The sequence below is a fragment of the Schistocerca americana genome, chromosome 6, assembly GCF_021461395.2.
Source record: "Schistocerca americana isolate TAMUIC-IGC-003095 chromosome 6, iqSchAmer2.1, whole genome shotgun sequence".
In the NCBI taxonomy this organism is placed as follows: domain Eukaryota; kingdom Metazoa; phylum Arthropoda; class Insecta; order Orthoptera; family Acrididae; genus Schistocerca; species Schistocerca americana.
Window position 1 is genome coordinate 333,193,944 of NC_060124.1, and position 27,566 is coordinate 333,221,509.

Consider the following 27,566-nt stretch of genomic DNA (forward strand, 5'->3'; position numbering starts at 1 on the left):
TTTCTCAGGGCGAAGTAATGGTGTCAACTACTGTCTGTGGGTTGACTGTAGACTAGAAGTCAACACAAATGCGAATGTGACCAGACAGCTTAGGCAACAAAACGAGAGGACTTGCCCATTGACCAACTTGAATGGGAACAATTACCCTAATATCTTGCAATTCTTTCAATTCACTGGCTACTTTGTTGAAGCAATTGGAATGCGGTGGGCCCAGAAAAACTTAGACTGTGCATTGTCTTTCAGTGTAGCATGCGCTACAAAGTTCTTAGCTTTTCCCATACCTTTTTAGAATAGTTTACAAAATTCTTTAAGCAAGTTAGTGACATTGTCTTTTGGTGCAATAGCAGATACTGAAAGTACATTGTCTTGGATGCTAAGTCCAAACAAAAAGGTATCTAAACCAAATATGTTCTCACTGTCTCTTGATTCCAGCACGGTCAAATTCACTGTCCTAGTGTGAGATTTGTAAGTGGCAGGCAACACACTGTCCAAGTCCTGGAATTTCCTGTTTGTTGTAAGCAGTGAGGTGGTTGCTAGATTTAGAAAAGCGTGGTGAGCCTAACTGTTTGTATGTGTCACGATTATGCAAAGATACTGAGGCACCTGTGTCTAACTGAAAGTTCACACGATGGCCAGCAATTCTTAATGAGACAAATTGTTTGTTAGAATATCGTTGCACAGCATGCGGGCGAGGAGGCGGCACAACCTTAATCTTACTTTTGACAAAACCTGTTTTAGGTTTTGGAAACGCAGTGTTCACTGCATCTGCACGAGCAAAATTGGTGTTTTTGTGCCATTGCGAAAAACTGCTTGGACACTGTCTTTTTTTCCTAACATGTAACATGTTGCAATCCTGTCTTTTATGGCAAGCAAAACATCTAGGGCCGGACTTCACTATGTTCACAGGCCTGTTTATATGTCTACATGGCTGTCCGTGTGGCCGTGCACACACTCGTCGTCGTGGCTGCTTGGGGCAGTCGCGAGCAAGGGGCGACTCGACCCGTCGATTTGGGGCCTGGTCAAATTTATCAGCCGCTATGGTGCCCAAATCGTATTGCTCTAAAATTTGCAATACTTGAGGAAGTGATGGATCAGAGTACTTTAGGATCTGTTCCTGTATTCTACTATCTGGAGCATTGAATGTTACACCATCATGTATCATGAGAGCACTGTAAAAGTTGCCACAATTGTACTTAAACTTACACTTCCTAGTCTTGCCTGTTAGTTCTTTGTACCACTAGTGGTACGTCTGTTCCGGCTTTTTCTGCTGGTGAACAAACTGATATCTGGCTACAGCTACTTGGACTTGCTGGTCATAATATTGAGTTAATGCAGTGTATTGTAGCTTTAGAGTATCTTGAGCATGATGAACTTGACAATCGAAAGAAAGTATTGTAGCTTTACAGTACCTTGAACACGATGAACTTCACAATGTGCTTGGAACTGTGTCAGGTATTCAAGCCAGTCCTCTTCTGTGTTGTTAAATTGCAGGAACGTTGGTATGCTGGTTTGCAGCACTTGTTGGGCTTGTTGGTTGGTTGGTTGTGCGACACAACTAGTGCAGCCAGTAGTTGTTGTACCGTCGTCAGCAAAGTAGCAATTTATTGGTTCTGTAACTGAAAAGCTAGTGTTAGATCCATCACATTGGCCGTCTGCAGCCGAGGTGTGGGGGCAGGGGTGGAGGAGGGGGGGGGGATTCATGGTTTACACAGAATTTATGGTTTATACAAATACGTTGTAGCAAAAAGCAAGCCAAGTCTCCGAAAAGAGAAATTTGATTAGTTCTGCGTGGTTTCCCTCCTGGAATCCATGCAAGAGTACAACAACAAATTAGGAAATAGAAACACTGTCAACCGTGCATGTTGAAATACAAGAGAAGCAAGCAAAAGCTTCGCCCAAGTTGATTAACTTCGATCGCCACTGAATTATCCTCATTGCCACTGTAGTGTCCTGTACCATGGGAAGCAAGGGAGATGATGATGTTTGGTGGCCAGTATCCTCTTTCTACAACACAACTGCACACGTGGATTAACAAGGTTCTTTATTTACAAGAACAGGAAGTTACTTATCTTTAACAGAGTCCTTGTGTTGTGGTACAAGCTGTTCTGTAACAGCCCACGTTAGCCTCACTGCTGGTGAAGTACAAGTCCCGCTATAAACACTACTCTGGTCGCTATCGTAACCTGTTACTAAGCAAGGCCACTCTGCAAGTGAATGACAAACGCCAACTAGACTGAGTGATTGAGTGATCCAGTGCCTACTACCGATCTCCTTGCTACATCTTTGCTGACTGGTGTGCTGGCAACAGCTTACGCCAGCACATTTTGTGTTTTCAATGGTTACATGAGCAAGCACGAACTGATTCTCTAGCTGCGTACTCCATAAAACTGGCCTCCGTTGCTAGAATGGTAGCGGCTTAACCATAACGTGGTTGATAACTATGCTTGTAGGTAGGTCGGCAGTCAGTTGCTGGTCTTGTATAGCGAAGTTATGGTTGTAAAGTATGTCGAAGACATGTGGTGTGGTTGACGTGGATTTTGTGTATTTAGCATATAATGTGCTATGATATGAGATATTGGCTAAGTTGGATATCAAGACGGGGGCACCAAAATGTGGGTTTAAACGGATTTACTTCGTTGCAATATTAAACACCATAACTGCAGCTAGTTATTTAAAACCAAACAACTATAAACGAACAACAGAATACTTATACAAGCATAGAATAAATGCACATTCGAAATTATATATTATGATCACTTCAAACTCTTACACAATCCCAATGTTTTCGTAGACTACTGAATCATTCAGGATTGTTGACCTCTGTTTGCCTTACTTACGCTTTGAATTGTAAGTTCAACAGTTTGTGGGATAAATTTTTGGTTCTATTAGGAATTTTGTTTCTGTTAACATGTCAGCGCGCTGTGCCAGCATCCTAGCTGAGTTATTTGGTAATCTAAGTGGGAGAGCTATAAGGTTCAAGACCTTAACATGTGCAGTATTGTCATAACTCCTAATATCACAGATCTTCATAATACATTTACTGTCTTTTGTTTTATGGTACATACAGTGTTACTGTACTTATTCCCATATTAGTTAAGCTGTTGTATTGTATTTTCCTCCCTTCTTAAAGATATACAATTTAGAAGCTTTGTCTTGAGAATTGGCATGCAAGGAGAAGATGTTAAAGGAACTGAACTTGCAGAAAGAGAGGTTCCTAGTCATGACTATTTTAACTCTCTCTTTAAAACTTTTCTTTTTAATGTATGTGTGAATTTTGGTTGTTGATATGTAAAACCACTTTATATGTTTAACGTTTTTGTCACTTTTGTATATTCAATATGTTTCAGAGAGTGAGAGCATGGCATATTGCCAGACAGTATCCTTGTCACAGATGTGGTTTACTGTTCACCAAATCCTCCAGTCTGAATAGACACTTGTTAATGCTACATGTTCCTGCATACAGGTTAGTTTACTACAGAACGTTGACTTTTTCCAAACTCTTTAAACTTGTAGCAGAATTAGTACTCACTGTAAAGATGACACATTGATTTGCAAACAGGCACAATGAAAAAACTGTTACACACTGAGCTTGTGGTGAAAGCATTCTTGAGGAAAGAAAAGCAAATACATACACAATCACATTGAATGTGTGTGTATGTTTTCTTTTCTGAAGAAGGCTTTGGCCAAAAGCTCACTCTGTAACAGTCTTTTCATTGTGCCTGTCTGCTACTAAGCGTGTTACCATTACAGTAAGTTGCAAATACTTATTAAATCTGTGATTGCTCATGCTGTAGTTGATGGTCCATTTGTTTTTGTAGAATGTAATTTGAATTTTGTTTGGGTGTTAATTATAAGTTTTCTCGTGGTAATGGTTGGTTTACAGTAGCTTTTGTTAGATGACATAGTAAGTAATGTTCCAGGTTTTGAGAGGTTTTCTGACCGTGATGTTATTGCTTATTGCACTTACCTTGTTGGGGAACAAACTAATAAGGATTCTCACGATGAGCAGCAACCTATCCTTTTCATAATATTGTTGATGTTCCAACCTGGACTTTCCATTGTTTGTAGCAGAATTAATTAGTTACAGTTTTAATGAGGGAATCATATCTGAAAATGTACTAAATGTGCACATTCCAAGTGCAACGAATATTTTTTGTTAAATATTATCACAGTACCTTAAAATTGGAGGCTTCTCCATACACAAGATTTTTACTGGATTTTTGTTTCTTCAACCGAAATTTGCATTTGGAAAATATTTTAACAGTATTATTCCACCGACCAAAAACAAATAATATACTATACTATTTTTGTGTTTAAAAGCTCCATTCCAATTAGGGAAAAACTATTGACACAGATGCTGTGCTCTGTCCAATAGACAGTTACTCTGAAAGCTGTACTGTTTCTATTCAGTGGAAGCATTCCAGTTGCCAACTGTCTTATCATTTAAAGGTAAACAAGCAAATGTTATTATGTCTGAATAATACTACCAAGCTAGGCATTATGAGGAAATGCAATTAAAATTATAATACAGATGAACAGAAACTACTTCAGTGTGTCCTCAAGTCTTCTGATAAAAGTACTCACCACCACCTTATCAGCAGTAAAGGGCTATAGAGTTTACTAGAATTCGTATCTTTAATTGGATTAGCTCCAAGTGGTAATAATAATTCTTAAAGCCAGAATACCTGACAGAGATGTAGACCTGTCTCCATTTAAAACACCATTTGATTTTCCTAACATGCTTATTCATTCTCTCTTTCTACTCTTTTTAAACAATACTACTTTCCTTCAAGGTAATACTTACAGACTTCAGCAACAAGCAAATCATGCTGTGGCTGTTTTGAGTATCTCCATAGTTCGTAAAGTATGTGTTAGGGTTGCCAGTCTCACCTCACCCTCAAAACTCTGTGAGGCAGGGGCTATCACTCTGGTGAATTTTCTTAGGTCCTCTGAATTCTTCGGTCTTGATCAATGGCTCCTCCTTTGTACTGAAGAAATGTGGGGAGATTATGAGGTGGACAAACTTGGCCACAATGAAACATTGAAAACTCTTAAGAAAACAAAATTTATAAACTAACTGCAGCAATTGAATCAAATGAATAAAATGTAAATACAAAATAATAATATTATTAAAAGGTTATTTGCATTTATTTCCTATGAAGGCCTTGTTGCCTGAAAGCTCACTTTCTGACGGTCCTTTTGTTGTGGCTATCTGTCTCTTACCATCTTTGCTATAAGGTGAGTAGCAACTATCCTTTTCATAATATTGTTACATTCCATTCTGGATTTTCCATTTTTATCTATAAATTAACCTTTATTTACTTTAAAATGACTGGATTGCATATCCAGTTTGCAAAATATAGTAAAGTTTTCTTCTCACTAATGAACACAACTCCAGTGCTATAAATTTATTTAAGTTGTAGCACGTCCCCCTCCAATCTACAATTGAAAAATCTGCCATTCAATTCCCTGTTACTAACTTCTGTATGGCAGAACACCTGAGTACTTCCCATCCTATCAGACCCATCTAATACAAAAGATATGCTTAAATATTTTACCATTGTGTAGGACAGCTATTCAGTGCCCAAGCGTGCACACATTCACTGCATCCCCAATCCCTGCTATCTCACTTGCATCCAGAGGCAACTGCACTTTTTGTCGTACTTCCGGGTGCCTCAGTTTTTTGTTGGTGTCCTCCCCCTTCCTTTCCCTCCTCTCCTATGTCAACTATCTGCTTTTCATTTCCACTGTAAAACCACCTGTCTGTCTGTCTGTCTGTCTTGGGCTTATTAATACAAATATTCTAGGACTGGTGTACACATTCTCCTGGCATCCCTTGTTTAGAGCCTTTTGACTGTAATATTTTCACAGCGCTGGAAACATGCATACTTCAGTAAATGTGTTACCTTGGCTACCTCGTCGGCCGGGGTGGCCGAGTGGTTCTAGGCGCTACAGTCTGGAACCACGCGACCGCTACGGTCGCAGGTTCGAATCCTGCTTCGGGCATGGATGTGTGTGATGTCCTTGGGTTAGTTAGATTTAAGCAGTTCTAAGTTATAGGGGACTGATGACCTCAGAAGTTAAGTCCCATAGTGCTTAGAGCCATTTGAACCATTTTTTGGCTACCTCTTATCATCTCGTAGCTCACAGGAACTTATTATGGTGTTACACAAAGTTGGCTGGAGCATCCTTAAGCCCTGTTGCCCAAATTATCTTGTTAGTCCCTTTGACTTTCTCACAACAGTGACTACTTGCAGAGAATACCCATGCCATTCTATTTCCACTGCCCTTTGACCATTTTCTACAGAATGCCTGGGGTGCAAGGCACTTAGTGTCTAATACAGTAAACTACGAAGTTAAAAATGGTGTATGAGTTTTTGTGTATTGTTGATGTTATCGTATGATGAAAATTATGCATACCATTCCTACAGCATCTCTAACATGAGATTGTTGTCTTCATTTTTATTTGACACTTAGGGAGATTTTTTGATGTTTTTGTTAGATGATGCACATAAACCATCATTGGCATAAAAAAAGTAGATTTAAAGTAGAGTTCACTTGCATTGTTTCTAAAACTATATTCTTATTTCCTAACTCAGCAGCAATTTTTACAATAAAAAAGAAGTAACTGACTTGGTAAAGAGTACATAATTTTTCGTTTGTGCCGCCCCCCCCCCCCCTCTCTCTCTCTCTCTCTCTCTCTCTCTCTCTCTCTCTCTGTGTGTGTGTGTGTGTGTGTGTGTGTGTGTGTGTGTGTGTGTGTGTGTGTGTGGGCGCGCGCGGGCGGGCGGGCGGGTGGGCGCGTGTGCGCGTCCGTGCATATCACTTGTTCATCTTCATTACTGTGAATCAAATCTCTTCTGCTGCAAGCTCTTTGTTTTTCATATTTTGAGAGGTGATAGCGCAGGCCAAAACAAGAAAAAGAATTGTCCTGTAAACATAGGCTCTAAAGTGCTTACCTTAACAGCTGTGAACAATTGTTCGTCTTCACTACTGTGCTTCACATCTACTAAACAAGTGCTTGTAGCTCTTGAGATATGCATTTTAGAGCCCATGTATATACTAGACTTTTTGTTTTGAATTAATGTCCCTGTTGTATTGCTGAATATTGACCATTCCTCCTGGGACACACTGTATAAAACCGGATAAAATACATGCGAAAAGGCAGTTTTGTTATTTTAAGGTGGCAACACAGCCCTTTCTTTGTTTATGTTAACTTCCGTTTTTCTGACACTTTTATCTAGCCTCTGGTGTATTATTGTCATCCACCATTTAGTTGTACACTAATATGCATTTAAATAAACTGTGTACAGGTAGACTTATTATCAAGCTTTATTTACTACATCTGATTAGAGGGTATGGGCCCAGGTGCACAAGCCTCTTTTAGGTAGTTTTTTGGTGGTGTCACAAGCAAAAGCAAATTTGATGTTAACATTGTGGTGTTGGTGCGGTGCGATGGAACAGTCTACGCACCAGTGCTTGAAGTTGTCTGGAGCGGAGAGTTGGGCGGTGTGGAAATTCCAAATGGAAGTGTTATGCAGAGGAAAGGCTTTTTAGATATTGTCAGTGGCTCCGCTATTAAATACCTGAAGGAGAAAACAAGTGATGGAAAAGTAGAGGAACTTATTGTGACGCAGATGAGGATCGCGTCACTTGCTCGTTTACTGTTGTGTACAATGTCAGCTGACTTGTGGGCTGAATTGAAGACTGGGCATGAGAAAGAGTCCGCACTGAGCATTCACCTACTTCAACAAAAGTATTCCTTACTCCAATTTGGTGATGACTCAGTGGTTACAGTTGTTAAAAATGGAAGAAATCAACACTAAATTGAAGAAAGCGTATGAACCACTTTAAGAGAAAATGGTAGTAACCAAAGCATTGATGTCATTGCTAGAGAAATATAAACATTTCTGTTCAGCATGGGAGTCCGTCCTCTTTGAGAATGACACACTTAACAAGTTAACTTCAGGGTTGCTCATTGAGGAAGAGAGAGAGAATCAGTCTGTTCAGCAGGAGGTAGCTTTGGTCAGTGTAGGCAGACAGGAAAAAAATTACTTGTAATTTTTGTGGTAAATAGGACCATTTTGCAAAGGACTGTAAAAATAAAGTGAAGAGAGAAATGAGAAGCTGCAATTATTATAACAAAAGAGGTCATTCGAGGTTATATTGCAGATTGTTGAAGTCCAAGAAAAGCAAGAAAACTCAGGATGTAAATGCCTTTATGTGCATGAGTCAGTAAGTTGACCTAGAAGATTATTGGTTCATAGATGCAGGTGCTAGTGAGCATATATGTAATAAAAGAGAATAGTAAGAAACTTGACAATGTGCAAAGCTCAGTTAAAGTTACTGTGAGTGATGGCAAACATGGCGTGATTAGGCAAAATACTGTGGAACAGTATCCATGCAACAGGGCTAAACTTTACAAAACAGTACTCGGTTGAGTGCTTTTTGTGCCTGAAGTGTAATTCAGTGTGTTTTTCATAGAAACTGTATTCAACAAAAGGTGTGTGTTTAGTGTCAAACAAGGAAAGTGGATTTTTGAACAGTAATGGTGAAGTTCGTGTATTATCCAGACGTATCAGTAAAGTGTGTCTTGTTTTAACGGAACACAATCAGAACTGTCAATGGTTACTTTGACGTGTGTAGATAAAATGCAGTATGTGGTTGATGGTAGTAACACAAGTGACTTTTCATTGGTCAGTACTGATAGTGTGTATGTGTTGACGAACTTTGGTCTAGTAAATTTGTTTAAATATGTTGAAAATGTGAATTTTTGGCATAAAGAAATGTGATTTCAGCGCATTGCACATGTGAGCTATTGTCACATAAAGGAGAGGACTTCATTGACGACTTTGTCATTTGATAAGAATGTTTGGCGGGAAAACAACATTGTTAGCCTTTCCCCATCAGTTCATTATTATCTATTGCCCTGCTTGAATGGGTTCATGCAGATATCTATGGACCTGTGGAGATGCATTCACTTGGAAGAGCAAGCTAGTTTTTACCTTTGAAGGATGACTAATCGTTAACACAAAGTATTCTTCATGAAACAAATGATGAAGTTAACAGTTTGGTCAAGAACTTTATTACAAAACCTGAGAGAGAAGCTGGTCAAAAAATTGCTTAGGATTTGTAAGAAGTGATTTTGAGTATTGTGTATGTAAAGACCGAAAATAGCAATAAAAAGTACTTATTTGTTTACATTGAAGATCTGCTGATAGTGTCAACTTCCCAGAGTGAAACTGTCATTTTGAAGTTGTTATGAAATGGTAACTTTAAAATGGTATTATCAAAAGGATATTTCCTACTCACCATATAGTGGAGATTCTGAGTCGCAGATAGGCACAATAAAAAGACTGTTGGAAATTGTGTTTTCAGCCAGCAAGCCTTCTTTGGAATTAGACAACTTCGGAATTAGACAACACACACACACACACACACACACACACAAAAAAAAAAAAAGAACCTCAACTCACACACACATGACCATAGTCTCTCGCAGCTGAAGCCAGACACATCTCCACTATATGGTGAGTAGCAACTATATTGTTTCATTCCGCCCTTGATTTTCTATTGTTTAACTTTAAAATGAAGGGTTTAGGTCTTGTTAGGTACTGTTTGGGAATGAATGCAGTTCAAAATTTGAGAGAGGAAATTATTACTTTTTGTCAAACTACCTACCTTAAAAAAAGAAAAATCCGGGATGGAATGTAGTAATATTAGAGAAGGAAAGTGGCTACTCACCGTGTAGTGGAGATGCTGAGAGGCAATAGTCACAACAAAAATATTCACACAATTAAAGCTTTCAGCCATTAAGGCCTTTGTCACACACACACACACACACACACACACACACACACACACACAAATGCAACTTTCACACACATCTGCAGTCTCAGACAACTGAAACCACACTGTAGTGCGTGTGCGTATGTGTGTGTATTGCTGACAAAGGCCTTAATGGCCGAAAGCTTTAGTTGTGTGAATCTTTTTATTGTACCTATCACGACTCAGCATCTCTGCTGCATGGTGAGTAGCAACTTTACTTCTCTAATATTATTACATTCCATCCTGGATTTTCCTTTAATTTAACACACATACCTTTGGAGTAAGTAGCCACAAATTTTAACATGTCACTTGCTTATTCCTATTATGGCTTTGTATTTATTGCTCTTTTTTCCTCAATTGTCCAAAAAATCAGAATCAGTTACATGCAAATTATTGTTTCCTCTACACCCTGTGTTTCTCATTGTAACCATTTACTAACACTGTAGTATTTAAATAGGATTTACTAAAGTTCTTTTTTAATGCCTATAATGTACATCAGTTGAATTTGAAGTCTGAAAATAATTTTTTGTATCCATAAATCACAGTATGGAGGAGATTGACAATTTCATTTCCAGACGAGCATGCCGCCGCCGTCGTGTGAAGCGCCTCCAGCGACGCAGAGTAGCATTGCGCAAATCCAGACCAAAAAGACGTTCTCGTAGCATTTTGTGCAACAAGTATGTATGTTCATAAGTGTCTTGCCCATATATTATTGTAAACTGTGAAAACATTACTTTACTGCTCCTTTACATTTAACACTAGAAGGACCATACCGCTCAATGTGCCCAGTGAGCATTGTTAACATTTAATAAATAGTGTACATTTTAGTTTAGGGGCCTTATATTTAATTACTTTTAATATACTTTGGTGGTTCACAGTTTCTGTGAAAGGCAAACATTGATTACAAAAATTGACAAATTATAGACATTTTTACCTTAGAGGACTGTAGCCCATCATTTTGACTCTTGAGATATTTTTTACATTTTATGTATCTAAAAGCACAACAGTGGATTTTTACATCCACCTAGGTTATTTTATTTCATCGTTGTGATCTCATTCTCTCTCTTCCTTTCCATTTTACTTTATTTAGTGGCAGAGTGGACATACATTAGTTGCATACATGTCAATACGATGTTGTGCTCTGCAGAGGTTCAGCACTGCTCATTGTTATGGTGTGTTGATTTTTTCATTCAGATGGAGAGTTACTGGTTTACTTCAGCAGTTCAACTCGGGAAGGTTCTGAAGGAGAAGATATTTTTGAATGTGATGAGTTGGATGATAAAGATGACACAGAATATCATCGTCATGAAACAGAACAGGGCAAATCGTCAGAGTTGGAAGATTAGTATTCATAAGCTGTACAACAGTATGCAAATAACCCAGTGCTTATAGGTTCAATTTGAGTGGTTCTACAAATTCCTACTCACAGCTGGGGAAGCAGATGGAAAGAATTGCGTCCATAGAGAGAAGCTGGAAGTGAAGAGACTGCAGCCGATGGAACAGTGTGGACTTCAATTCCACGGGGCTGTGCAACTGGTAAATTAGGGTGTCACAATGTGTTGGTGGAAACTCCATTGCAAACACATGTAATGCTAAGAAATTTATAATCGGAGGAAGCTACTTGAGTGCATGGTCAGTGTTGATAGACAGTAATATTCTACAAAACATAAAAACCTTTACAGGAATAATAGCCCAATAATTTCTCCAAGATAACTCGTGGGTACTTGATACTGGAGGCTGCCACTTTTTCAATTCTTAAAATTTGATGACGAGAACAGTTGGGCTGTAAGACTCAAGAATGATAGTTTTGTAGCAGCTACTCCAGTGTGGAATCCTCTAGCACACAACTGTATCCGGAAGCATAAACTGGTGTGTCTATAACCATAGATGTGCAGCTCTGTCCATGCAAAGCTCACTGCTGCTATATCCAGTGTACATAAGTAATAAATCAGAAAAATTTGGTTTGAAATTCTGGTTTGCAGCAGATGCCAGTAGTAAATACGTGGTGATTGGTTTCCATATTTGGGTAAATAAAGTGAAAGGCCCACTAACATAGCTGTTGCAGAGCATGTTGCTACATGTCTTCTGCAACATTACATGTCGAGAGGAAGAAGTGTAACATATTACAATTTCTTCGGTCAAACATCTTGCAGAGCAGTTGACGTGGGAGAACACAACCAGGTGGGTACACTGAAGAAAACAAAAAGACAAGTTCTTCCTTCAACAAAGTCTAATACTGGATCTTTGTGTGGTACTGTCTTTTATGAATCTGGTGACACTTCATATCAGGGGAAGACCAAGGAAAATGTTCTGCTACTGAGCTCAATGGAGTGGACTAAAATACATAAAAGACACTCTCTGAGAATGTGAGCGTCTACAATTCCACTAAATTTGGAGTTGATATTACGGGCCAGATGTCTTATCTGGACACTGTCAAGTTTGGCTGATGCAGATGACATTTGCATATTTTTTCAGTGTGCTAGACCTTGCTGGAGTCAATGCCTGGATCCTTTACCGAAAGACAACAGGAGAATCAGTTAGACAGCGGGTGTTTCTTTCATATTAGCATATGAACTTTCCTCTGCTTATGTACAATCTTGGAAAGGGCCTGCTCATACATTTATCGCAACCACTGAAATATGTAAGCTACTGGTACAGAAGACCTGCCAGATAAGAGGATACAAAAGTTCAGACAGAATTAAATATCTGTGTGTGCAGTGCAAGAAATTCATTTGTGACTCATGAGCTGGAAGTGGTCAGTATGTGTGTGCAAATTATTTTGAGAAAAACAATGGCTTTGACTGAAAACATCTCAGATAGAGAAAGAAAAGTTATTTTCGAGTGCAGGCTTTGTCAGCGAATTTCATATATGAAGTCTTCACCGGTTGTCAGCCGAGTAGCATCGTCGTCTCGTAGCAAGGTTTCGATGGAATGCGTCTCCATCATCTTCAGGCGAAGTCACTTCGCCTAAAGATGATGGAGATGCATTCCATTGAAACGTCGCTGCAAGACGACAATGTTACTCGGCTGCCAACCCGTGAAGACTTCATATATAAAAAACAGTTATTTTCTTGTAATTGCCACAGTAATTTGTCAGTTTTTCTGTCTATTTTCTGATAAATAGAAGTTTATGGCATGTTTGGGGCTTTGACTGAGAACAAGTCTTAGAGATAAAAATGTTATTTTCTAATTATATGTTTATTTGCGTATGTAAATTTAATTTCAAAGTTTAGTTCCAATAAATATTGTGTTTATAACATATTCTTTACTTTGTTCCTCTTTTTCTTTAATTCAGTGTAGTTTCTATAGAAAAATTTAAGCATAACACTTTGGTAGGGTAAGCATAATGCACAAATGACATTTGACGACATCATAATGAAATAATTTATCAAGTGAAACTGATACATAGAAAGAAAAACACCTCCAGTCAAAATGACCGGTTAGTGGTCCTTTTAGGTAGATCTGTAATGCTGACTGACCTAGTATTAAGACATCTGAAATTGATATACTTAACCCTCCCATTACCAAGCTTTTTCACACCTCTATTTTACCAAGCAGGGTATATGGACTACCCCAAAAGAGTTTTGTGTTTTATTGTGATATTTGTTCTCAGATTTTGTTATTTCCATTGAATGGGTTTATTTAGTATTGATAAACAGCTTTTCAGGTTATTAGATTTAATCAGATCACAGATACAAAGCACAAAAAAAATTTATATCTTTCACTAAATTCAGTACTCAATGAACAGAAAGTTAATAATCTATGTACCTCAACAGTCACCGCAGTAAAATAACACAAGACTTTTTTCAACTTTTCAGTCAAGTACATTTTTGCACTGCATGCACTTCACAGTAACAGTTTCTTCTTCTTGTATATTACAAGCAGGTTTCTTGCATGTTACACAACAGAATCTTGTTTTCCAATCTTCGTTTCTCTTGCAATCTTGACATTGTTGTGGTGTTGGTAACTTGGAACATTGGGTCTGGATCACTGCTGTAGGAATTGTAATACCACAAGCTTTCAGTGCATCTTGTACATCTTTATGAAGACCGTTGATATTTTTGGCTCTTTCTTCCATGTTGCCTTTGCTGAGTCCAAATGATGAAGAGTTTATGTCGGCTTCGGTTATTCTTCTGCCAATCGGGAAATATTTGAGTGTACAGAATATATGCATTCAGTGCTGCAACATCTATCATTTCTATGAAGATTCTTAGTGACCAGTGCCTCGTTCCTCTAACACAACTGTATTCTCTTGTCATTTTGTCCCCATTATCTACAGCACCTTTGGTTTTGTTGTAGTGCAGTATGATTTTGGGTTTGTGTTCACTTTCTTCACCATTCACTTGTCTGTCATTATGCTGAGTAGAGAGTAGTATTACTGCCTTTCCCTTCTTTGGAACATAGGAAACTAGGGTTAAGTCATTTGTGAAACCAAACATTGAAGAGTGAACTTCTCTCGTTCTGTTTCGCAAGAATTCCTTCGAATCTCTTTCTTATTGGAACACAAGGTACCAACCAAGGTCGTGTTTCATTTTAGTAGTTCAGCAGCCAATGGAAAACTGGTGAAAAAATTATCGGTTGTTACACCATGACCGTTATTCAGAAATGGTTCCATCAGATCCAAAACAACTCTCTGTCCTTGATTCACTTCCCGAGTGTTGTCCACCGTTCCTGTGTAAATTTGGATCCGTAATAAGTAAGATGTCTTCACATCAGCACAAATCCAAATTTTAATTCCATACTTGCCAGGCTTGCTCTTCATATAAACCCTAAAAGGGCACTTTCCTCGGTACGTTGCTAATCGTTTATCAATAGTCACGTATTCATAAGGATAGAAGTTCTTGCACAAGTTAGATTAAAATTTGCTGCCACTTCCTTATACACAAATATTTCGCACATCCAGGGCCTCGCTGCGATGGAGCACTTCCTTTCACGCCGATCACCTGCCACCCTACCTAAAACCTCTTTCCTCATTACCTCCTGACCCACAACTTCTTCACTTTTGAAGGCCAGGGATACCAACAATTAAAGGGAACAGCCATGGGTACCAGGATGGCCCCCTCGTACGCCAACCTATTCATGGGTCGCTTAGAGGAAGCCGCCTTGGTCACCCAGGCCTGCCAACCCAAAGTTTGGTACAGATTTATTGATGACATCTTCATGATCTGGACTCACAGTGAAGAAGAACTCCAGAATTTCCTCTCCAACCTCAACTCCTTTGGTCCCATCAGATTCACCTGGTCCTACTCCAAATCCCATGCCACTTTCCTTGACATTGACCTCCATCTGTCCAATGGCCAGCTTCACACGTCCGTCCACATCAAACCCACCAACAAGCAACAGTACCTCCATTATGACAGCTGCCACCCATTCCACATCAAACGGTCCCTACCCTACAGCCTAGGTCTTCGTGGCAAACGAATCTGCTCCAGTTCGGAATCCCTGAAGCATTACACCAACAACCTGAAAACAGCTTTCACATCCCGCAACTACCCTCCTGACCTGGTACAGAAGCAAATAACCAGAGCCACTTCCACATCCCCTCAAACCCAGAACCTCCCACAGAAGAACCACAAAAGTGCCCCACTTGTGACACGATACTTTCTGGGACTGGATCAGACTCTGAATGTGGCTCTCCAGCAGGGATACGACTTCCTCAAATCCTGACCTGAAATGAGATCCATCCTTCATGAAATCCTCCCCACTCCACCAAGAGTGTCTTTCCGCCGTCCACCTAACCTTCGTAACCTCTTAGTTCATCCCTATGAAATCCCCAAACCACCTTCCCTACACTCTGGCTCCTACCCTTGTAACCGCCCCCGGTGTAAAACCTGTCCCATGCACCCTCCCTCCACCACCTACGCCAGTCCTGTAGCCCGGAAGGTGTACACGATCAAAGGCAGAGCCACGTGTGAGAGCACCCACGTGATTTACCAACTAACCTGCCTACACTGTGACGCATTCTATGTGGGAATGACCAGCAACAAACTGTCCAATCGCATGAATGGACACAGGCAGACAGTGTTTGTTGGTAATGAGAATCACCCTGTGGCTAAACATGCCTTGGTGCACGGCCAGCACATCTTGGCACAGTGTTACACTGTCCGGGTTATCTGGATACTTCCCACTAACACCAACCTGTCAGAACTCCGGAGACGGGAACTTGCCCCTTCAGTATATCCTCTCTTCTCGTAATCCGCCAGACCTCAACCTCCGCTAATTTCAAGGTGCCGCCGCTCATACCTCACCTGTCTTTCAACAACATCTTTGCCTCTGTACTTCCGCTTCGACTGACATCTCTGCCCAAACTCTTTGCCTTTACATATGTCTGCTTGTGTCTGTGTATGTGCGGATGGATGTGTGTGTGTGTGTGTGTGTGTGTGTGTGTGTGTGTGTGTGTGCGCGCGCGCGAGTGTATACCCGTCCTTTTTTCCCCCCTAAGGTAAGTCTTTCCGCTCCCGGGATTGGAATGACTCCTTACCCTCTCCCTTAAAACCCACATCCTTCTGTCTTTCCCTCTCCTTCCCTCTTTCCTGATGAAGCAACCGTTGGTTGCGAAGGCTTGAATTTTGTGTGTATGTTTGTGTGTCTATCGACCTGCCAGCGCTTTCGTTTGGTAAGTCACATCGTCTTTGTTTTTATATATATATATCTTAAAACAAAGATGATGTGACTTACCAAACGAAAGCGCTGGCTCGTCGATAGACACACAAACATACACACAAAATTCAAGCTTTCGCAACAAACTGTTGCCTCATCAGGAAAGAGGGAAGGAGAGGGAAAGACGAAAGGATGTGGGTTTTAAGGGAGAGGGTAAGGAGTCATCCCAATCCCGGGATCGGAAAGACTTACCTTAGGGGGAAAAAAGGACGGGTATACGCTCTCGCACACACACACATATCCATCCACACATATACAGACACAAGCAGACATATTCAAAGACACAGAGTTTTGGCAGAGATGTCAGTGGAGGCGGAAATGCACAGGCAAAGATGTTGTTGAATGACAGGTGAGGTATGAGTGGCGGCAACTTGAAATTAGCGGAGATTGAGGCCTGGTGGGTAACAGGAAGAGAGGATATATTGAAGAGCAAGTTCCCATCGCCAGAGTTCGGATAGGTTGGTGTTAGTGGGAAGTATCCACATAACCCGGATGGTGTAACACTGTGCCAAGATGTGCTAGCCGTGCACCAAGGCATGTTTAGCCACAGGGTGATCTTCATTACCAACAAACACTGTCTGCCTGTGTCCATTCATGCGATTGGACAGTTTGTTGCTGGTTATTCCCACATAGAATGCGTCACAGTGTAGGCAGGTCAGTTGGTAAATCACGTGGGTGCTTTCACACGTGGCTCTGCCTTTGATCGTGTACACCTTCCGGGTTACAGGACTGGAGTAGGTGGTGGTGGGAGGGTGCATTGGACATGTTTTACACCGGGGGCAGTTACAAGGGTAGGAGCCAGAGGGTAGGGAAGGTGGTTTGGGGATTTCATAGGGATGAACTAAGAGGTTGCGAAGGTTAGGTGGACGGCGGAAAGACACTCTTGGTGGAGTGGGGAGGATTTCATGAAGGATGGATCTCATTTCAGGGCAGGATTTGAGGAAGTCGTATCCCTGCTGAGAGCCACATTCAGAGTCTGATCCAGTCCCAGAAAGTATCGTGTCACAAGTGGGGCACTTTTGTGGTTCTTCTGTGGGAGGTTCCGGGTTTGAGAGGACGAGGAAGTGGCTCTGGTTATTTGCTTCTGTACCAGGTCGGGAGGGTAGTTGCAGGATGTGAAAGCTGTTTTCAGGTTGTTGGTGTAATGCTTCAGGGATTCCGAACTGGAGCAGATTAGTTTGCCATGAAGACCTAGGCTGTAGGGAAGGGACCGTTTGATGTGGAATGGGTGGCAGCTGTCATAATGGAGGTACTGTTGCTTGTTGGTGGGTTTGATGTGGACGGACGTGTGAAGCTGGCCATTGGACAGATGGAGGTCAACGTCAAGGAAAGTGGCATGGGATTTGGAGTAGGACCAGGTGAATCTGATGGAACCAAAGGAGTTGAGGTTGGAGAGGAAATTCTGGAGTTCTTCTTCACTGTGAGTCCAGATCATGAAGATGTCATCAATAAATCTTTACCAAACTTTGGGTTGGCAGGCCTGGGTAACCAAGAAGGCTTCCTCTAAGCGACCCATGAATAGGTTGGCGTACGAGGGGGCCATCCTGGTACCCATGGCTGTTCCCTTTAATTGTTGATATCTCTGGCCTTCAAAAGTGAAGAAGTTGTGGGTCAGGATGAAGCTGGCTAAGGTAATGAGGAAAGAGGTTTTAGGTAGGGTGGCAGGTGATCGGCGTGAAAGGAAGTGCTCCATCGCAGCAAGGCCCTGGACATGCGGAATATTTGTGTATAAGGAAGTGGCATCAATGGTTACAAGGATGGTTTCCGGGGGTAATAGACTGGGTAAGGATTCCAGGCGTTCGAGAAAGTGGTTCGTGTCTTTGATGAAGGATGGGAGACTGCATGTAATGGGTTGAAGGTGTTGATCTATGTAGGCAGAGATACGTTCTGTGGGGGCTTGGTAACCAGCTGCAATGGGGCGGCCGGGATGATTGGGTTTGTGAATTTTAGGAAGAAGGTAGAAGGTAGGGGTGCGGGGTGTCGGTGGGGTCAGGAGGTTGATGGAGTCAGGTGAAAGGTTTTGTAGGGGGCCTAAGGTTCTGAGGATTCCTTGAAGCTCCGCCTGGACCTCAGGAATGGGATTACCTTGGCAAACTTTGTATGTGGTGTTGTCTGAAAGCTGACGCAGTCCCTCAGCCACATACTCCCAATGATCAAGTACCACGGTCGTGGAACCCTTGTCCGCCGGAAGAATGACGATGGATCGGTCAGCCTTCAGATCACGGATAGCTTAGGCTTCAGCAGTGGTGATGTTGGGAGTAGGATTAAGGTTTTTTAAGAAGGATTGAGAAGCAAGGCTGGAAGTCAGAAATTCCTGGAAGGTTTGGAGAGGGTGATTTTGAGGAAGAGGAGGTGGGTCCCGCTGTGACGGAGGACGGAACTGTTCCAGGCAGGGTTCAATTTGGATAGTGTCTTGGGGAGTTGGATCATTAGGAGTAGGATTAGGATCATTTTTCTTCGTGGAAAAGTGATATTTCCAGCAGAGAGTACGAGTGTAGGACAGTAAATCTTTGACGAAGGCTGTTTGGTTGAATCTGGGAGTGGGGCTGAAGGTGAGGCCTTTGGATAGGAGAGAGGTTTCGGATTGGGAGAGAGGTTTGGAGGAAAGGTTAACTACTGAATTGGGGTGTTGTGGTTCCAGATTGCGTTGATTGGAATTTTGAGGTTTTGGAGAGAGTGGAGCTGGAAGTGGGAGTTTGAGTAGATGGGAGAGACTGGGTTTGTGTGCAATGAGAGGAGGTTGAGGTTTGCTGGAAAGGTTGTGAAGGGTGAGTGAGTTGCCTTTCTGGAGGTGGGAAACACGGAGATTGGATAATTTTTTGAGGTGGAGGGTGGCATGCTGTTCTAATTTGCGGTTGGCCTGTAGGAGGATGCTTTGAACAGCCGGTGTGGATGCAAGAGAGGAAAGATTGAGGACTTTTATTAAGGATAGGAGTTGACGGGTGTGTTCATTGGCTGAGTTGATATGTAGGTGAAGGATTAGGTGGGTGAGGGCAATGGATTGTTCAGTTTGGAACTGGTATAGGGACTGATGGAAAGAAGGGCTGCAGCCAGAGATGGGAACTTTTAGTGTGAGGCCTTTGGGGGTAATGCCAAATGTCAGACAAGCCTGAGAAAATAAAATATGGGAGCGTAATCTGGCTAGGGCGAAGGTATGTTTGCAGAGGGAATGTAAATAAAACTTAACTACAGGAAAATTAAAGAGTCCTTTGGAGAAAAAAGAACCACTTGTATGAATATCAAGAGCTCAGATGGAAAACCTTAGGAAAGAAAGGAAAGCAGAACGGTGTATGGAGTATATAGAGGGTCTATGCAAGAGCATTGTACTTATGGGCAGTACTATAGAAACGGAAGAAAATGTAGATGATGATGAAATGGGAGATGTGATACTGCGTGAGGAGGTTGACAGAGCACTGAAAGACCTAAGTCGAAACAAAGCCCTGGGAGTAGACAACATTCCATTAGAACTACCAATAGCCTTTGGAGAGCCAGCCCTTACAGAATTCTACCATCTGGGTAGCAAGATGTATGAGACAGGCGAAATACCCTCAGACTTCAAGAAGAATATAATAATTCCAATCCCAAAGAAAGCAGGTGTTGACAGATGTGAAAATTACAGAACTATCAGTTTAATAAGTCACAGCTGCAAAATAGTAACGCAAATTCTTTACATACGAATGGAAAAACTGGTATAAGCCAACCTCGGGAAAGATCTGTTTGGATTCCGTAGAAATGTTGGAACACGTGAGGCAATACTGACCCTATGACTTTTCTTAGAAGATAGATTAAGGAAAGGCAAACCTACATTTCTAGCATTTGTAAACTTAGAGAAAGCTTTTGACAATGTTGGCTGGAATACTCTAATTCAAATTCTGAAGGTGGCAGGGTTCAAATACAGGGAGTGAAAGGCTATTTACAATTTGTACAGAAACCAGATGGCAGTTATAAGACTCTAGTGGTATGAATGGGAAGCAGTGGTTGAGGAGGGTGTGAGACAGGGTTGTAGCCTATGTCCGATGTTATTCAATCTGTGTATTGAGCAAGCAGTAAAGGAAACATCAGAAAAATTTGGAGTAGGAATTAAAGTCCACGGAGAAGAAATAAAAACTTTGAGGTTTGCCGTCGACATTGAAATTCTGTCAGAGACAGCAAAGAACCTGGAAGAGCAGTTGAATGGAATGGACAGTGTCTTGAAATGAGGATATAAGATGGACATCAACAAAAGCAAAGCAATAATAATGGGATGTAGTTGAATTGAATCAGATGATGCTGAGGGAATTAGATTAGGAAATAAGAGTCTTAAAGCAGTAAATGAGTTTTGCTATTTGAGAGCTAAGGTGGTCAAAGTAGAGAGGATATAAAATGTAGACTGGCAAAGGCAAGGAAAGCGTTTCTGAAGAAGAGAAGTTTGTTAACATCGAGTATCGATTTAAGTGTCAGGAAATCTTTTCTGAAAGTATTTGTATGGAGTGTACCCATGTATGGAAGTGAAACATGGTTGATAAATAGATTAGACAAGAAGAGAATAGAAGCTTTCGAAATGTGGTGCTACAAAAGAATGTTGAAAATTAGATGAGTAGATCTGTAACTAATTAGGAGGTACTGAATAGAATTGGGGAGAAGAGGAATTTGTGGCACGACTTGATCTGAGGCAGCGCAGAGGGTAAAAATCATATAGTAGACCAAGGCATGAATACGCTAAACAGATTCAAAAGGCTGTAGGTTGCAGTAGTTACTGGGAGATGAAGAAGCTTGCACAGGACAGAGTAGCATGGAGAGCTGCATCAAACCAGTCTTTGGACTAAAGACTACAACAACAACAACAACAACAACAACAACAACAACAATCAATGTTTTTGGAAAGCCTGCACCTCTCATTCATTATTTAAATACTGAAATGCTGCTCCAGTTACACATTTTTTTAAAGCTTAGTATGATGTGTTTTGAGAATTTATTCTCGTTGTCGATTCCAATTATTTACCTAAGTGTTTTTTGTGGCGTTGCATGCGTTCTGTGTCTCTTGCATGGCAGTAATCTTTTTGAGGTTATTGGATACTAGGCTGCCTCAGCCATGCAGGAAACCACACACATGCAAACTGTCATTCACATTGTGTATTTGTGAAACACCACAAAAAATATTTACTTAAAATATTGCACTTGACAATGAGAATAAATTCTCAAAACACATCTTGCTAAGTGTGAAAACATATGTAACTATTGCTGTACTTACACCGAAAACATTTCAGGTTTTGAGCAATGCAAAGCTTGCAAAGATGTCAACTAGCACTAAAAGTGCTGCGATAAAATGTGCTAAATATGGTTTAACAAAGGTGTCAAGACGATCACAACAATCACGAAGCTGCTTGTGCGCAGTAGAATGAACCTCGTTACTTCCATCAGCAACCATGCCGAATAGAGATTGGTGGCGGCAGGAGATATGGCATGAATTGTTTAGCCCTTTACTGGTTCAGATGTGCTGTGTAGAGGGCCCGGTGTCAAGAAACTTAACCGTGTGAAGTTTTTAAATGCTTTTTGACAGCCAACACCATGTGATTTCAGTTTTTTCTCCATAAACATTTATTCATAAAGCATAAATTGTGGGAAAATTATAAATATGTTAATGCATAAATTGGGTGCAAGTTAACATCATGAATATAGAAAATTTGACAGGAATGATAAAAAAAATGTTGTAAATGGTGGGAAAACGTTAATTCCATGAACATAAAATGGAGATTAAACTGTATTAGAGGATTGAGTAATAAGGTAGGAGAGCTTCTTGTCTGTTTGGAAAATTTAGAGAACTCTGAAAAGATACCCTATGCATATCTGAACATCATATAACCACTTAGTCAGATACGTTACATATAAAAGGTTATGCTTTAGCAGCTTACTCATGCAGAATTAATATGGGAAAGAAAAATAGTCCATTTTCAATTGTAACTTCATAAAAATCCCCACTGGGAAATCTTGAACTGCTTATGAGAAATCAGGTACCTTACTGTGGTATTTGTCAGACAGCAGCAAGCAGTTCATAGTCTGTTGTGTCTTAAGTGAAGATTTCATTAAGAATTCTAATAAGAAAAATTATCTGGAAACCTTATTTGGATCCTACAGTTGATCTCATTAATTAACTACTTAGCATGAGTGGATAAAGACAGTAGAACCCCAACTAATGTTTTCTTTGGTGAAGCTCAAAGCAAGAAAATAACTGTTTACCCAGTAACAAATGTTCTCTCTGATCATGTTGCATGGTTGGTTAGGATAAATAATGTAGTGCCTTACAGTATGGATACTTCTCAATGGAAATCAGTTAGAATAATTAATGTCTCCAGATTTTTTTAAATATTTTACAAGATGACCTGGGATGGAATTTGTATTGAACTAAATGCTAACATAAAATTTGATCTATTTTGTGATAAATTCATATCATTATTCGGAAATAGCCTTCTGCATAAGCTAATCAGTCAATGCATTAAACAGCCATGTAAAAAACCATGGATCACTAGCGGGAGTAAAGTATCTCGTGAAAGGTAAAGGGAAATATATCTACTCTCAAGAACAACTAGATATCCTGCTGTAGTTGCAAACTACAAAAACTACTCAAAATTACTAAGAAAGGTTATTACAAAATCAAGGAATATGCACGTAATGTCAGAAATCAGTAATTCTGATGACAGATTTAAGGCTATATAGAATGTAGTGAAATGAGAGACAGAACAACCAGCCATAGAACTGTATGAGATCACACTATTTAACTGAATGGAAGGATTATAAATGATTAGTCATTTCTTAAATATAGTAGAAAGTCTAGGAACAAGAGGTGCAAGAAAAAATCACAGCAGTATGTTGAAAAAGTAACTCTCATAAAATTCAATCATATGGATGTATCATGAACTTCTCCTTCTGAAATTAAGAAGATTATATATTCTCTCAAAAGTAAAAGCTGTCTTGTTTTGATGGTGCTTCCGATAAAGTACTTAGAAATTTGTTCCCTTATAATAAGCAGAGTCCCATCTGAAATATGTAATGCGTCACCATCTCCAGGCATTTTTCCAGAAAAACTGAAATTTGCTGTTGTTAAACCTCTCTTTAAGAAAGGTGATAAGAGAAATGTCAATAACTACTGATCTGTTTCACTGCTGACATCATTTTCCAAAATTTTTTGAGAAGGGTGATGTGTTTTAGAATAGTATCTCATCTTAGTGACAGTAATATCAGCAGCAAATCAGTTTCAGAAGAGTAGCTGTACTGAGAATTCTGTTTACATGTTCTCTCACCAAATTTTACAAGCGTCAAATAATAAACAGCGTCAAGTGATATTTTCTGTGACCTACCTAAGGCATTTGATTTAGTGAATCACAGTATTCTTGTATGTAAATTGAAGACAAATGGGATTGATGGTAAAGCCAACCAGTGGATAATGTCATATCTAACCTAAGGAGTGCAGAAAGTTATACTCACTAATTCAACCAGTATAGTCTTGGGATGTAATTCTGATGGGGAAAAATCACATATGGTGTTCTCCAGGGCTCAATCTTAGGTCCACTATTGTTCCTCATGTATGTAAATGATCTTCCATCTAAAACACAACAAGCAGAAATAGTTTATTTTGCAGATGACACTAGTATTGTGATCAATCCAAGCATTCATACAGAAACAGAAAAAATTGTAAACAGTGTTCTTCAAAGTATCATTGACTAGGTTTCTGTGAGTGGTCTCACTCTCAATTTTAAAAAGACACAACATACTCAGTTCTGCACATCTAGGGGTACTGCACCAATGATAAGTGTAACATTTCGTGAGGAAATAATAAACAGGGTGGAAACATCAGAATTCTTAGACGTCTTTATTGATGCGAATTTAAACTGGAAAAAGAACATTTTGGAACTGCTAAAACAACTTAGTTCAGCTGCATTTGCACTTAAGATCATTGCAAATCTTGGAGAGAGATGGAGGAAGTTGACATACTTGCATATTTTTATTCTGTAATGTCATATGGAATAATGTTCTGGGGTAGCTCTTTTTTAAGACAGAAACGCTTTGTTGCTCAAAAATGTGCAGAGTTTGTTGTAAATAATCTACTAGAGTTCAAAATGAACAATGATGTACATAATTACAGTTCCAAAGGAAAAAATGACTTTCATTACTTCACGTTAAGTTTGTCTTTAGAGCAAAAGGTGTAAACGATGCTGCAACAAAAATTTTTGGTTGCTTACCCAGGGATATAAAATGTCTGACAAGACAGCAAATTAAAATTTGAAAATAAACTTAAAAAAATTCTACTTGACAAAGTCTTTTATTCCACAGAAGAATTTCCATTATTGCAATGTGTAAAAAGTGGTGCGTAAGAAATACTAACTCACATCTCTGTATTTGAAAAAGAAAGACACTCATAAATTTTCAGTATGTAACCAGATATACAAATGTGCAACGGAGTGTAAAATGACTCGTTCCACATCATTACAATTTATTTTGAACAATGATCCATGGAACATAAAACTAACTAATGAGCTCTTTGTCTACCCATAAAATAATGTATTTTAGGTAAAAAATCTGCTTATACAGGGTGTTTCAAAAATAATATACTTGTTTCGGACCCATATATTTATTAAACTGTAAGACATTCAACTTTGAAACTTGGGACACACATTAACGAATCTCTCAAGTTTAGATTACGGATGTTCAATATGCCCTCCACCAGCGACAGAAGCAGTATCACATTAATACTCGAATTCCTACCATACTCGGGTAAGCATGGCATTCATCACTGATGTTATGGCAGTATAGCTCTGGTTCTCCAACTCTTCTAGATGTTGGTGCGTAAACATTGTCCTTAATGAAATCTCACAGAAGTAGTCACTGGGCATCAGATTCGGTGACTGTGGACGCCAGATGAGAAGTGTGTAGAATTTTATTCAGATATTCACGTTCGTGGTAACTCCAGTAAGGGGGTGCCCCGTCTTGTTCAAAAATGAAATTGTCCTCATTCAGGCTTGGATCTTTAACCGTGTTTCCATTGAAGACGAACGGATCATAAACAGATGAGTGAGATATTGCAAAAAACACATTTACTTTGGGTGAATCTCGTACATATTCATTGTACGCATATGGGTTCTGTAGGACCCAAATTCGAACTTCCCGTTAAGGTGAAAAGTTGGTTATCACAGAGCACGATGCGCTGTACAAAAGTGTCATCATTGTCAATAGCATTCTGAAACTCGGAAAATGTCACATGTTTGCGTTTGTCATCCATGACGTCGAGCCTGTAACAGCTGTAACTTGTACTGCTTCATAACTAACCGACATCTCAGTACTCGCCATATTGTTGCTGTACGCATCTGTAACTCCCGACTGACAGGACGAGTTGACTTTGTAGGACTACATTGGAAAGTGGTTTCAATTCATGCGGCATTTTTGTCGGAAACGTGAGGATGGCCAGGGCTCTTTACTTCACATACACATCCTATGTCTATGAAATGTCAATACCATCTGCGAATGTTCCATCCATTCGGAGGATCAGTCTGCTACCTCTGCCTGAAACTTCTTTGCACTCTGATCACAGAATTACACTTTGCAAACTCGAGAACACAAATGATTTCTGCTGTGGAGTAGCCATTTTGCAACATTTGACAATACCCAAGCAAGCAGAAGACAACCGACATCTAGTGGCAACGAGTATAAACTAGATAATGCATTCATTCTTCCAGGAACTACGCCATGGTGCAGCAATCGATAATTTTGACAACGTAATGCTTTGTGATAAGTATATTCTTTTTGAAACACACCATATTTTTGTTGCAGTTCCATTTTAGATTAACGTAATGAGTAGTTTCCACTCAACTTTTTTTTGTTTAATGAGTAGTTTCCATTCATGAAGTGTGTTTCTTTATACCGTAGAAAATACTAACATACAGCTGCTTTAGTTACTTCATTGTATACAAATATATTTCCGCCACAATTTTCTTTACGTGTGAGAATGAGAGAAACACAGGAGGTGTGTAAGTTGTAAATAGGATGAATCAAGTGTTAGTATTCCAGATACTTTAGTTTTTCCAATGCCAAAACTCCTCTGTCCACAGTTGTTGATCTCATGAAAGCTTTTCGTCCCCTATCAGTCTCTTCCCCTCGTAATCCTGGCCTTCAGCATGTTCTGTGTCTTTCAGCTGAACCAAAAGACTTGTGAAGTATTCACCAGTTATCATGTTATTTTTTGTAAAAAGAATCCCCATTGCATACCACAAAATGCTGGCTATATTATTTCTGTCAAATGAAATCATTCTCGCCTTGGCTTTAGTGTAGGACCACTTCCTCCATTCAGCAATTTCATTGGCGCTACATTTCTGGTGCAAAGAGGTGGGATCACACCTCAACCACAGCAATAGATCGTTTGGACTTGTTTTTAAAATGATCTAAATATTGATTTTCACATTTTCTTTTGGTCTGCATTTAACACTTTGTGATTTGTTGCTGATGATCTTCAGATACCATTACCATTTCTCACTTTTCCTGCTTCATTTGTTGTGAAGGGATGACTGCCAGTAAACCACTGTAAGAAGTCAAACTTCATGTGTTTTCTTGAAAGAAATTTTGAGAGATTTATATAAGAGGGATTGGTGCTTCTTCTTAGAACATACACATTTTCTTAGAACGTGCCCACTTAGAAGTTTAACATTAAACTTCTCTGCGACACACATTATTTGTTTTGTACCATGTGCCATACTGCCGAATATGCATTCTCTTGCCTATTAAGGGAGGGAAGATGCAGGAAGAGCATCCCTTGCACCCTTGAGTGCTTGAGCAGGGCATATGAGGTCAGGGTGAATATTCAGTTGGCAAACTTCCAGCTGCTACGGAAAAAGAAAATAAATAAAAGCTAATGAACAAGAAATTCTCAAGAAAAATAATTTTTTACTGTAACCTATGGAAACGATAGAACCACTCAAATAATTGAACTGCAAAAATATATATGAACATTCTCAAATTTTATAGATGCGTATGATAAACATTTTATTGAGAACATGTGAAAGTATTCAGAGATAAAAAATAAAATACCATAAGAGGTGCACAACTTTTCTACC

The 27,566-nt window shown here is 39.8% G+C and overlaps 1 protein-coding gene across 3 annotated transcripts in view; it reads left to right on the forward strand.

Moving 5' to 3' along the window:
• The window catches only part of LOC124619388 (zinc finger protein 160-like), a 219,771-nt gene that overhangs the window by 92,675 nt on the left and 99,530 nt on the right, over positions 1 to 27,566 (forward strand). For all 3 annotated transcript variants that reach the window (XM_047145734.1, XM_047145733.1, XM_047145735.1), the window contains 2 exons: positions 3,348 to 3,463; positions 10,404 to 10,505. In XM_047145734.1, coding sequence (XP_047001690.1) covers positions 3,348 to 3,463; positions 10,404 to 10,505 — 218 coding nt within the window. The remainder of the gene's footprint in view (positions 1 to 3,347; positions 3,464 to 10,403; positions 10,506 to 27,566) is intronic.